This window comes from Alligator sinensis, unplaced genomic scaffold (assembly GCF_000455745.1).
Source record: "Alligator sinensis unplaced genomic scaffold, ASM45574v1 scaffold420_1, whole genome shotgun sequence".
Lineage (NCBI taxonomy): Eukaryota > Metazoa > Chordata > Crocodylia > Alligatoridae > Alligator > Alligator sinensis.
The window spans coordinates 852184-863866 of NW_005842298.1; the positions used below are offsets into that span (position 1 = coordinate 852184).

At 42.6% G+C, this 11683-nt stretch overlaps 1 protein-coding gene across 19 annotated transcripts in view; it reads right to left on the reverse strand.

The window, feature by feature from the left end:
* The window catches only part of TRIO (trio Rho guanine nucleotide exchange factor), a 466181-nt gene that overhangs the window by 264607 nt on the left and 189891 nt on the right, over window positions 1–11683 (reverse strand). For all 19 annotated transcript variants that reach the window (XR_003095137.1, XR_003095138.1, XR_003095139.1 and 16 more), the window contains one exon: window positions 724–916. Coding sequence is in view for 16 of the 19 variants with exons in the window: in XM_025209612.1 (XP_025065397.1) it covers window positions 724–916 (193 nt within the window). In the remaining 3 variants the exon portion in view is untranslated. The remainder of the gene's footprint in view (window positions 1–723; window positions 917–11683) is intronic.

Below are 11683 nucleotides of genomic sequence, written 5' to 3' on the forward strand. Positions count from 1 at the left end.
CCCACCACTGACACTGCAGGCAGCAGCTGCAGGTAGTCCCTGCTCGCCATCGCTGCCACTGCGGGCAATCCACACTCACTGCCACCGATGGCTGCGGGCAGTTCCTGCTCGCCGCCATGGTGCCCCGCCTCCCAGTCATTCAAGCCCAAGAAGCAAAGTATCTCTGGCATGCATGCATACCACCTAGGAACCCCACTTTCTACTTCAGAGTTACCTTGTAAGTCCTAGTTTTACAAATGTCTCTATTGTTTTCATTTATATCTCATTATGTTTAATTAGAAACAGAAAAGAGGTCTTTTGGTTTGGTTTTTTTTTGGTTGAATTTTGACACATATTTCTGAAGAGTGGAAGGACAAGCAAATCTTGGCTGGCAGCCTGCCTTCTTTTTTTGCATGTCACATTCCAAAGGAATTAAATGCAATTACCATGACATTTGTGGAGCTGGAGCTCTTCCCCTCACAGAAAGGTGCCCAGATTTTTTCCATAAGCATATTCATTTACACACACACACACACACACACACACACACACACACACACACACCCCCTCCTTTAGCAGATTAAACAGTTAACATTCCTCCCCATGCTGCAGCCTGATTCAACTTTCCACCCAATCAGCAGAATACATTTGTTTCAACAACTCATTAGCCAGTGGAACTACTATGACCAAAGCGAACAGAAAGAGAAAGAAAAACAGAGAAATGTGTGGTACAATGGCACTTACCTCAAACTCAAACTTAGAGCTACCAAAGTTTGTCCTCTGTTTCTGCCAGAAATTGTCTGGCTTGATTATCAGTGCAACATGAATACAACAGGGGAAAGATTCCTGTAAAATCTTCAGCAGAGGCTTTATAGAGTCCCATTTAGATCCACGCATGTCAACAATCACTGTGAATCCTCGTTTACATACTTCTTCACTGAGAAGGTAATAAGAGAAAAATTAGAAAATGCAAACATTAAGTTCCGGTCCAAATTGTGTTTTTCTAATTTTACTATTCCACTGTGATGATAGCTCTTGCTCCTAAAGCCATACTAAAGAAAGAAAACTATTTCACTCATGAATTCATCTTGTTCTGCTTGATTAAATAAGCCCGGATATAGTCTAAACATTTATAAACTTCATGTACCGTGTCCATCTAGTGTTATTCCATGATAATAGCAGCATAAAGTATTATTTTCAGTTAAAATTAATATTTCATTTCAAGAATGTCCATACTATAGAATTACAGTTTTCTTGGGAAGTATATCAGGTCAATGACACTCATCTTTCACAGCTGAAAATCAGCATTCATCTTTCAATCCTACTTTTTTATTCTCCTTTACTGTACCAATAGCATTGCACTTCAGCAGCAAAATACAATACAAACTGTTCTTTTTTTAAAGAAAGTACATCTCAGCAAGTTTTTTCTAGGAGTCAGAAAAGCTATGATATACTTTTGTTCTACAAATAAGTTTGGAAGCAGTTGAACAATTACTTAGGAAAGAGGGTGGTCAGTGTTGACCACAAAGAATGTTGTCAGCTCTAGGTGAAGCGTACTTTTCCGTTTAAGGATTCCTCACAGAGGAACCTCTCTATCAACCTCAAAGTTAAGTTGACTCTAAATTATTTTAAGGTTTTGTCTGGCTGATTGGGAAACCCTAATCTACTTGTTTCTGTGAAACGTGAAGGTTTTTTTCCCCCTCCCCTGAAAAGAAAGGTCTTACTCAACACAGGCAATTTCTCCATCACACAATACCTATTCAGAACTTTCTGGCCTCAATTTTCAAGTGTCAGGTAACATTCCAAACAGTAAGAATGAGAAACCTGTTACACTAAAACTCAGAACTAGAAGGAGTCTCTTGGACCACTGAGTTGATTTCCCTACATTTACAGGATATTGTTAGCCAAAGGAGCCAACAAAATCATAACATTTAAAACACTCACCCATACCTACAAGGAGTTTTTACGATGTGCAAAGCTGTAAAATAACTAGTTTCAGCCAGGGCCAGACACAGGCATGGGTGAACCGGGAGGCCGCCATGGGCCCAAACAGAAAGGGGGCCGAAAAAGGGTATTTTTTTATTATTATCCTCATTATTTCTGGCAAAAGGGGGCCCGATACTAAAAAGTTTGCCCAGGGCTGCCAGGAGTATAGGTACATTGCTGGTTTCAGCTCCAGTTATCTGGTTTCTTTAGAAACAATGATGAGACAGTGGCATTCAAGTGAAGAATCTGGAAACTACCAAGTTTCTTCTGTACACAGTATCAATTTAGCCTTCGATGGGCCTCTGGTTCGTGTATATCCACCTGCTAAAAGCAGATCTCCCAAAACAGCAAGAGAAAGAGACTGCTGTAAACGTACAGGCAGTTAGGTTATGAGGTTGGAAGAGACTATTCTGGTTGGGTGCGTCTTTCTGCTTACACAAACTAGCAAGTATGTAAATTGTGTGCACAGGGTGATGGACCTGTCACCATACTACTTTAAGTCATACTGCAGTTTTCAATGAAGATGCTGGACATTGCCACAAAAACAGGATTCCTAATGATAATGAGGAAAATGGAAATGGACATTACCACAGTCTAATAGGGATCTGAATTCGAAGTGCTTAATACAGTCAGTTTGGTGACACCAGACAGATAATCTCCATCCCAGAAATCTCTGGTATAAGTCATTTCAGGTATCAAGGATTTTTTAAAATCAACCAACACAAGCTAGGGTGGCGCGGAGAGAGCAGGGGAACAACTATATTATGACAGAAAATAGCTAACACAACATCAATATAAGAAAGTGGGAAGGTGACTTAGTGAGGTACTCTGCCCTCAGCGGAATCTTTAAGAACAAATTTTTGAAGCACAGAAGAAAGGCAAGGAGCAAAGGAACAAAAGTTCTGGGAGTGTGGGAATGTTGTATTAACCAGAGTGGATCATACTGGACTCTCAATGGTTTTCCTTGAGAAGTTATTTTTCATTAAGAAACTATGATAAACCTAACATACCAGAAAAATCAGTAAAACTTTAGCAATAAGGATTCACAATAATAAAAATGTTAAGTGATTCAATAGTAAAAAAAAAAAAAAAAGTCATGCTGTGAAATCCTCTAGAACAAAACTTCTGTGATAAATTGGGCGCTCATCAATTAGAAATGATGGACGAGGAGTAAGACCTCCATGTAACAGTTGATCAATGAATCACAGAGTTGGAAGGCAGCAATTATCAAGCATGTATCTCCTCTCTAGCTCTGTTCAAGGCATATTCTCCACCTCCTTTGCTACAATTTAAACCTACTGCCCTATGTCCTGGCTTGTGTGGCAAGATGTATCAAATTTTCTCTACCATCTTTCTGACAGACTTTCCAAAATTTGGAAATGATTGCACCAACTTACATCACTGCTTTGCTAAACTAAAGAAAATTTGTTCTTTCAGCCTTTCCTTGCATCATTTGCATTTTAACCCTTCAGTCTTCATCACCAGTCACCTCAGATCTCCCTGCTCTTCTACATCCTTGAATGCAGCACCTCCCATTTGCCACTGGATTTTGTCCTCATTCATTAACCAGTTCAATTTATCCAGACCCCTTGGATTTTCACCCTGTCCTCTGAAGGGTATACGGTTGTGACACCTGAAAATTATGTCTGTGAGATAAGGGTGCTTGCTGAAGGCTCTATGAAGATTAGACCAAGTGTTTTTCTGTCATTTGTTCAGATATTAAGCTATATGTTGTTGCTAAGAGCCTAATTAAAGTCAAAGATTAATAAGGCCTTGTATGTAGTGAGGCCTAGTAAATTTAGCAAAGCCTTGTAGAAGTAAAAGTAGACCCTGTGGCGTAGTTAAAATTAACCTTATCAGAAGAATGCAAGGCTTGTATTGCTATTGGTCAGTCCTAAGGACAGTCTGAAGTAGGGAGAATCTAAATGGCTGTAAGTTATCAGCATAGCTCAGAAGTTATAAATTGGCTAGCACATCCGGAAATAATTTAGAAGGTAGATGCAGTTCTGTAAAAGAAACTACTGATTTGGAATTAGCTGCTGACCTGGATTTGTGGGCTAGTGGATCTCGAGAACCCCAAGTACTGAATACCAAGGTCCTTCCCAGTACCCCTTGGACAGCGCTGATCAGGGATGCCTGACTTCACTGAGCTTTGCAGAAGAGAAACTTGTTGTACATCAGGCATCAGAGGGGGCTGCCGATAAGCTGCCAACGCGAATTATTATGGTCTGTCATTGTAGTATTACCATTTACGCGTAGTTGTGTTTGTTAAGTCAATAAACTTTTCTTACCTTTCTACCCCCCGACCACACTCTCAATCCCGAACCCTCCGCAGACGGCTGGGACATATGATCTCTTCCAGATTTGTTTCACCCTCAATTTCGATTAGTACTCTCCATCCCCTTGTTCAGATTATGAATGGGTTAAACAACACAAAACTTGGAACCCAACCTGAACCACCCTGCCAGTTTGACATTGGTCCATTTACACGATCTTTGCATACTGTTATTGATCCAATTATGTGTCTACTGAATGTCAGTCCCCTCCACCTCATATTTCTCCAGTTTATTATGAGACTGTTATACAGGTTTTCAACTAAATCATTACTGAAGTCCAATACATTAAGTCCACTGCTCTGCCCTTATCCAAAGTAGTTACATTTTCCAAGAAACTAACTGTCGGTTTAACAATAATTGTCCACACTGACTGCTAGTAATATCTTTGTTACTCCCAACACTAACACATTTATTATTTTTAACTTATTTAGTTGTTTAACTTCCCAGGTACTGAACTCAGGCTGACTAGCTTAATTTCCAAGGATTCCTCCCCTGCCCAAGATGAGCACAAAAATAGATGCTCTGGTTCTCTGTCATTTCACTCATTGATCCACAGTTTGCAAGTACTGCCAGTCCTCTAGGATTTTTCAGCACTCTGGCAGTGAAGTCCACCAGACCCCAAAACTTAAAAATAAAATAGTCTGAAATTGACATGCTCTTCACTGATCTAGAGTCCCTGTCCCCTTTTTTTCCTCTGTATTAAATTTTGGTAGTTATCTGATGGCAGTTGTCTTGTAATAGAAAAGTAAAGTAGCACTGGGAAGTTCCACCTTCCTTCCGTCTTCCATTAAAATTAGTTCTCCCACTGCAGCAGGAGACCCACAGGCCTCCCTAGTCTCTTTTTCTCTCAATCAAAATCTACCCTTGAGAAGTCCAGTGTACCATTTTCTTCTCCTTAAAATACTTAATTTTTATCATGACTACTTCCCTCCAAACTTTCTGACTATCATCATGTCTGCAATCAGTTTATCCTTTTGAGAGACCAAAACTCCCTTATCTAGCGTGGTACAAAATTCACCTCAAAGGTTTACTCTCCAGCCAGGGGATGATAGACGACTGCTCTTTTTCTCCTCCTAGCCACAGAGCCAGTCAATGAGGTAGCCTGCTAATGCACTACCACAGATAGACCAGCAGTGACAGTGTGTATCCAAAGCCTAACTGAGGCAGTCCCCTCATCTCATGCAAACAATCTCCTTATTTGCTTGCTCATAAAGAAACAGACAAGGGTACATCAGTTATCCAAACCAAGTATAGCTGTATCAGACAGAGGTCTACTTCTAGGGTATATGGTGGTGCACCGCAGCAACCAAATTAAGTGGGATTTCTCATGCATGTCTGGACTACTTCAGGAAGAACTGCATAGAGGAGCAGTAGCAACCACTGTCCTCCCTGTCAAGCATCCCATTCAGTAAGCTCTCTAATGCTAAACACCTTGGGCCCAAACACTGCCTGCCACTCATCTCTCTATCTGAATATGAACTCTGCACGTAGACAAGGTGAACCCATGAGGTAAGCCTACTCATGGTTTCTTAAATGGTTAAGGTGGACCTTAAGGTAAAGGGCGGGGAAGGAATGGCATTGCAAGACTGGGTAACCCTTCTTACAGCAATTAAGGTGCTCCAAGAACTGCATGTTGCTAAAGCAGGTTCATTATGACGTATCTGGGTATATTATGAGACCAAACCATTCAATATACAGCAATGTCACCTATATAAAATCCAAGCCTATATAAAGGTTTGAATTAAAGAACTTTGCCAACCCCGTATCAACAATGGATGATGACTTTGATTGGTGTCCAAGTTCAGGACCTAAAAGGTTCCTAGCTAGCCATGGCTTTCATTAGCTTACCATCATCTGATCACCCAGAGATGCAAAAAAGAGACATACATAGCCATCATAATCAGAGGAGGAAACTTATTCATATAACAAAGCAGGCAAACAAGTTGGTGCTCGAGTGTTATTGAAAACTATGAGGGACTTTCCACCTGCCCTGTACAAAGATTACGGGCTATTTTTAGGATTTTTATTTACATATCTAAATCAACATCCAGTGCCTATGTCATGAACAGTCTTTCATGCCTTCCCACACAACCTGTGTGGCTACTTTGGCCTCAATGGTTAAATATTGCACTGAATTGGGATTTAGGGTGTTGAGTGCCCTGTGCTTACAAAAACTAGCAAGGAAATGATGCACAACTACATGCAACACTGAGTATTTCTCAAGAAAAAGAATTTTCTTTCTAGTTTTCAAAGAATAATCCCTCTTACGATATTGGAAGGTATTTTATCTGGTGCTGTAGCCTAAAAAGTGAGACCCTTGACAGTGCATGAAGGTTGGAGCATTCCCCAAAGTAGGCTGAAGTTTCTGCCAACAGCATTGAGAACCAGTTACTGAAGTTCTTCCGAACTGTAACAAACTACCATATGCAGTAGTCAACACAGCTGAATATCATGCCCCTTGATCACTTTTACTGGAACCCTTCTTAGGGGCCACGTTTCTCATAAAAAGGAAGAAAAAAAAAAAAAGAAAAACAACTGGTGTGCATGGTTTTCTTCTAGGCTGCTTCCGACATGTTAGGGGAAAAGGGGTTAGAACTGGCAGTGACATTTTTTACTGGACTTCTTCATTCTGACAAAATGCCGCAAATTTGGGGAAAGGGCAGGGGGAAAAAAAATAAAATCAGTTACAGCCTGTAACGGAGCCTCACAGGCCTTAAAGGGGGCTCCTCCAGCCCCAGTACCCCCACCACAGTCCTCCGGGCTTGAGTACAGGCTCCTGCTGTTAAGGCATCACAGCTAGGAGCTGCTCTCAGTACCTTCCTGGATGACTCCCAGGAAGCCTCTGCAGTCCATTAGAAACAAAAACACAAAAATATGGGCAGGGATATTCCACACCCCTGGCCTCTGTTGCTCTTGGGTGCAGGGTTTCCCTTCTCACTACTGCTTGTGTCCTTTTGGACTCTCCACCCTGTACTCCAAGCCTATCAATGCTGGTTTTTGGTCCCCAGCTGTAGCTCATCTGTCCTGTATTGAGGGGAGACACCTGGGCTGAGTTAACATCAAGTGACTCCTCTCCTGAGATTATAAACAGCCCGGGCTATTCCAGCCCCATCCTAGTGTTTTCAAATAGGACTTTCCCTTTCCAGGGGTTCTATTTCCCAGTGGGAGTCTTAAGGGAGCCAGACTGTCTCTGTGTTCTCGTGAGGCTTTCTGCAACAGGCTGTCCTTGCTGAGATAATTCTCTCCTCCACTTGAGAGTGCTCTGCAGGTAAGTGTTTAGTTCTTTCCATGCTCCCAGGCCTGTCTAGGGGCTTCTTCTGTTTTCTGCCTCTGAGCAGGCTCTGCAGTTGCCCTGTTTAAACGACTCCTGTGGCCTGCCCCTTTACTGTTGGGCCACTTGACCTCCAGATACTAAGGGGAAGGAAGCGAGCATAGATTTCCCTCCTCCTACTCCCCCTACTCTTCTACAGAGTTTAAGGAGAAAAAAAGCCAAACTGTCTCCCAAGACATGACCATGTCATTTTAACCATCTGGAACCGAAAACATTTTTGCATTTGCAAACATATCCATGTTACTTTAATTCAACTACTGACAGAAGTTACATCTACCCAAACCATGCTGTATTTTCTCATATACCGCACGTATGTTTTCCTCCAAAATCATGCCCCAAAATTGGGTTGCATGTAGTAATCAGAGAAGCTGATTTTCTGCCTCAGACAGAAGCACCTAGCTTTGATTTCTACTCTACCGGGTAGTAGCTGTTGCATTATTCTGGAGACAGAGGGAGTCTACTGACTTACTGCCTCATTGTTCTTCACTTCAGAGGTATTAACAACCCTCTCTCCTTTTAAAATGATCTTGCTGTTTCTAACACTAAACTTTCTTAGGGTGACTTTGCTGTTTGCTAGATGCTCCTGGTTTCCCTCCTCCTATTTCACAGCTGTAACAGGGGGCTTTCTTGGGGCTGGTCTGTCATTGGCCTGCCCACCTGTTTCTGGGCCAACCACCCGCCTCCTCACCTGCCATGCCTTCACGATACATAATTATGGTGTTAATTAGGTGGGGGGCTGCCTATTCTTGCCCCAATGCCAGGGGGCGCTATCTGTGGCTCCGTTCCTCCCCTACACCGCAGCCCAAGCCTCACAGTTGGCATCCAGATGACACAATGCTTCCGGCCTACAGCTGGACTCGTTGTCAGGCCTCAGACACACACACAGTCATACCGCCCTCCTCTCACTATGGTCTCTCACACTCCACCCCTTCTCACAGGGTTTCTTTCACACGTCGACAACTTGTACCGCCTTGTTCCCCCTCGGAGTGGGCCCCTTCAGTCATAGGCTTTATCTAGCTCATATCTTGGGTGGCAGACATACCATCTTTTGGGCCTCTCCCACAACCCTCATCCAGGTAGAGGCCAGCCAATTACCCAACTGGGTCCAAGCTTGCCCTGGCCCGTCCCGGGGCAACTCTATACACTCACACGCACATACTGGGCTCCCAGCCCTCTGGTTTCCCCCTCACTTGGGCTCATCTCCGCCCCCTCACTGGGGTTCCTCATCTCTACCCCCTCACTGGGGCCACAGGGCTTCCCTCCCTGGTGGGGGCCCATGTGGCTGTAGCCATGCCTGGCCCCCTTGTACTCACAGTATTGTGGGGGCTAGGGGTTAAGGCACCTTGACCTGCCTTTCACTAGGGTGGTAACTGGCCTGGTATTTCCTGGGGGCTCCCACACCACTGGGAGCCCCACCAGGCCACCCATCCCAGGCAGGGTGAAGTTTTAGGTCATGCCCAGGACCAGGAGCCTCTAAACCATCCCCTTAAGTTCCTGCCCTTACCTCCAGAGTTGTTCCTGCTGCCGCTCAGCTAGGCAATATTTCTGCTTGGCTAGCAGCAACAGACTGCAACCTTTATGTACTAGGTTCTCAAAATGGCTGCCACCATTAGGCACCTGCTGGATGCCTGACCCAGCCCTTAAAGTGCCAGGCACCAACAGTGCCCTGCCACAACAGCCTTGGAAACTCTTTAGCTCTTTTCAAAATCACAGATCCATAGGTGGATGGAGACCATTCCAGCAGCAACTAAGGTTTCAGCTTTAGTTAAAAAGAAAATGGGAAGGTGAGTTGGCCAAAGATTGGGCTCTGTCCCATGCAGCCATAACACTGGAAAAAATTGTTCTTCTTCATTCTGCCTTTCAAAAAACAAGGTGTGTGTTACATCCAGGGTGTGTTGTAGGCAAGAAAAATATGTTAATAGGTGAACAAAAGTCTATATTCAGTCTAATTTAGAAGTTTGCTGGTAATAGCCAGTGACATGACAGTAACACAACAGCAAATACTGCCTTTAACCTACCCTATAAATGTACTATATAGAGCAGGGTTTTTCAACCTTTTTTGGTCAGGGTACCCCCAGTGGCCGGTCAAGAAGCAAGGAGTCCCCTGGTAGCTGGTTGATGAGCGTTTGGTGGGGCGAGGGGGGGCAGGGTCCCCTGTGCAGTGCATGGCAGTGAAACTGGAAGTGCAGCTGGCAAAACCGGAAGTGCCAGCAGCTTCTCCATCCTGCTGCCGTGTACCCCCTGGGGCCTTCCAAAGTACCTCCAGGGGTATGCATACCCCCAGTTGGAAACTCCTGATATAAAGAACTATACTGTATTTGCATCTTACTGATGAGATGAATGCTTAATCTCAATTAATAAATGCGTTATTACTGGTAGTTTGATAGCCACTCTATTTCTGTACTTATTTCTGTTTGTACATGTCCCTGCATGAAATATTCATGGAGGAATATGGATATGGTCAACTTTTTAAGCATTGAAACTTCTGGCTACCTCTTTACTTCTTAATCATTGAGATCCTGAACACGTATGTCCATGATAGCTTGATATATTCCTTTCTTGAAGTAAGAACAGAACAGAATTTCATGTCATCCCCTGCATATCTTAACTCATTAATCAAACTCAATCTCAGATTATAGTTTTTCACCATCTGCAGATTCACATACATGTGTGTCAAAAGCCTCTGGTGTTTTACATTGGTTTCATATTGGTATAAAAACATTTACATTTGAACATTTTTGTGTTAAAAATATTTGCTCACAAAGAAACAAAGCATGAGCTTAATTTTCTTTAAAAGGTTGCTAACAGTAAATCAACACGTTTACTAAAAATATGGCTATGGACTAGATTTGGCTACAGTCCTCCCTACTGGCCATAGTTTTATGATATATGTTGACATATACAGTTGACATACATTTGTCCTAATGTACCTGTGGTCTCAAAAGATCATCTGAAACATGAAAAGTTTTATAAATTTAACACTAGGTTCAGTCTCTTTCAACTCAAGTTCTTTTAAGGACAGGTGAGCTCAAGTTGATACCCAAATGAATTTATTCTAGGTAGTGAAGAACCAGATCAGAAAAATCATGCATTAAGTGACTAACCCAAAATAAAGGCCACACATACTGCTATACAATCTTTTGGTTTTGTCAAAATTTTGTCAAAGCACTTTGGAAAATTTGGAGCAAAGCACTTTCACTCAGAAATAAGAGGGGGAAAAACCTGGCAGAAATAGGCAAGGTGAAACATGAAACTACAAAGATGCTGCAACACTTAGAAGTAGATATTTGAGTAAGACTACTTCTATTAGACCAACTAAAAATAGTTGGAAAAATTCTTCTTTGCAAGCTTTCAGGTACAAACACCCTTTGTCAGGCTGAGGAAGTCTCTGCAGTTCGTCTGTGCTCTTCCTTGATAGAATAGAATGGAAGCCAGAGGCCAGTATATGAGAGTGTTTGTCAGTGGAAATGCAAATTGAGACAGTGAATGAGTGAGAAACAGAACTTTGCCTGCCTATGTCCTTAGACCAACACAGCTACAATGTATGCCCCTGAGTAACACTACTTAATTTCTACCATCTTATACATGACAGATTTTCTGCAAAAACACATTAAGTAACTAACATCTATTATGCACCTTTACTTTTTTTGGTTTGCATCAATGTATAAAGCAGCTCTGATTAAAACAGCTCTTTTAAACTACATTGGAAGCTTATAGGGGACCACAAGGCCAAAAGCGGCATTTAAAAATACCATAAACCTATGGAGACTTCCTGGGAGAGAGAGAAACTGCTTATTGGCATGACACTGCCTTTCTTTGGCTACTATATCCTAATGGGTCTTGCCAAGGAGATGGAAATGTAGCTAGTGTGTGTGAGTATTTGCATGCATGTAACTATACATATGTTGGCTACAAATGTCCAACTTGGGATCCTTAAAATTCTAGTTTATTAGGCGGACTGAAACACTGTAACCATAAACCTTGGGGCTGGTCTCCACACACACATGCACACACATACACACACACACACACACACACACACACACACACA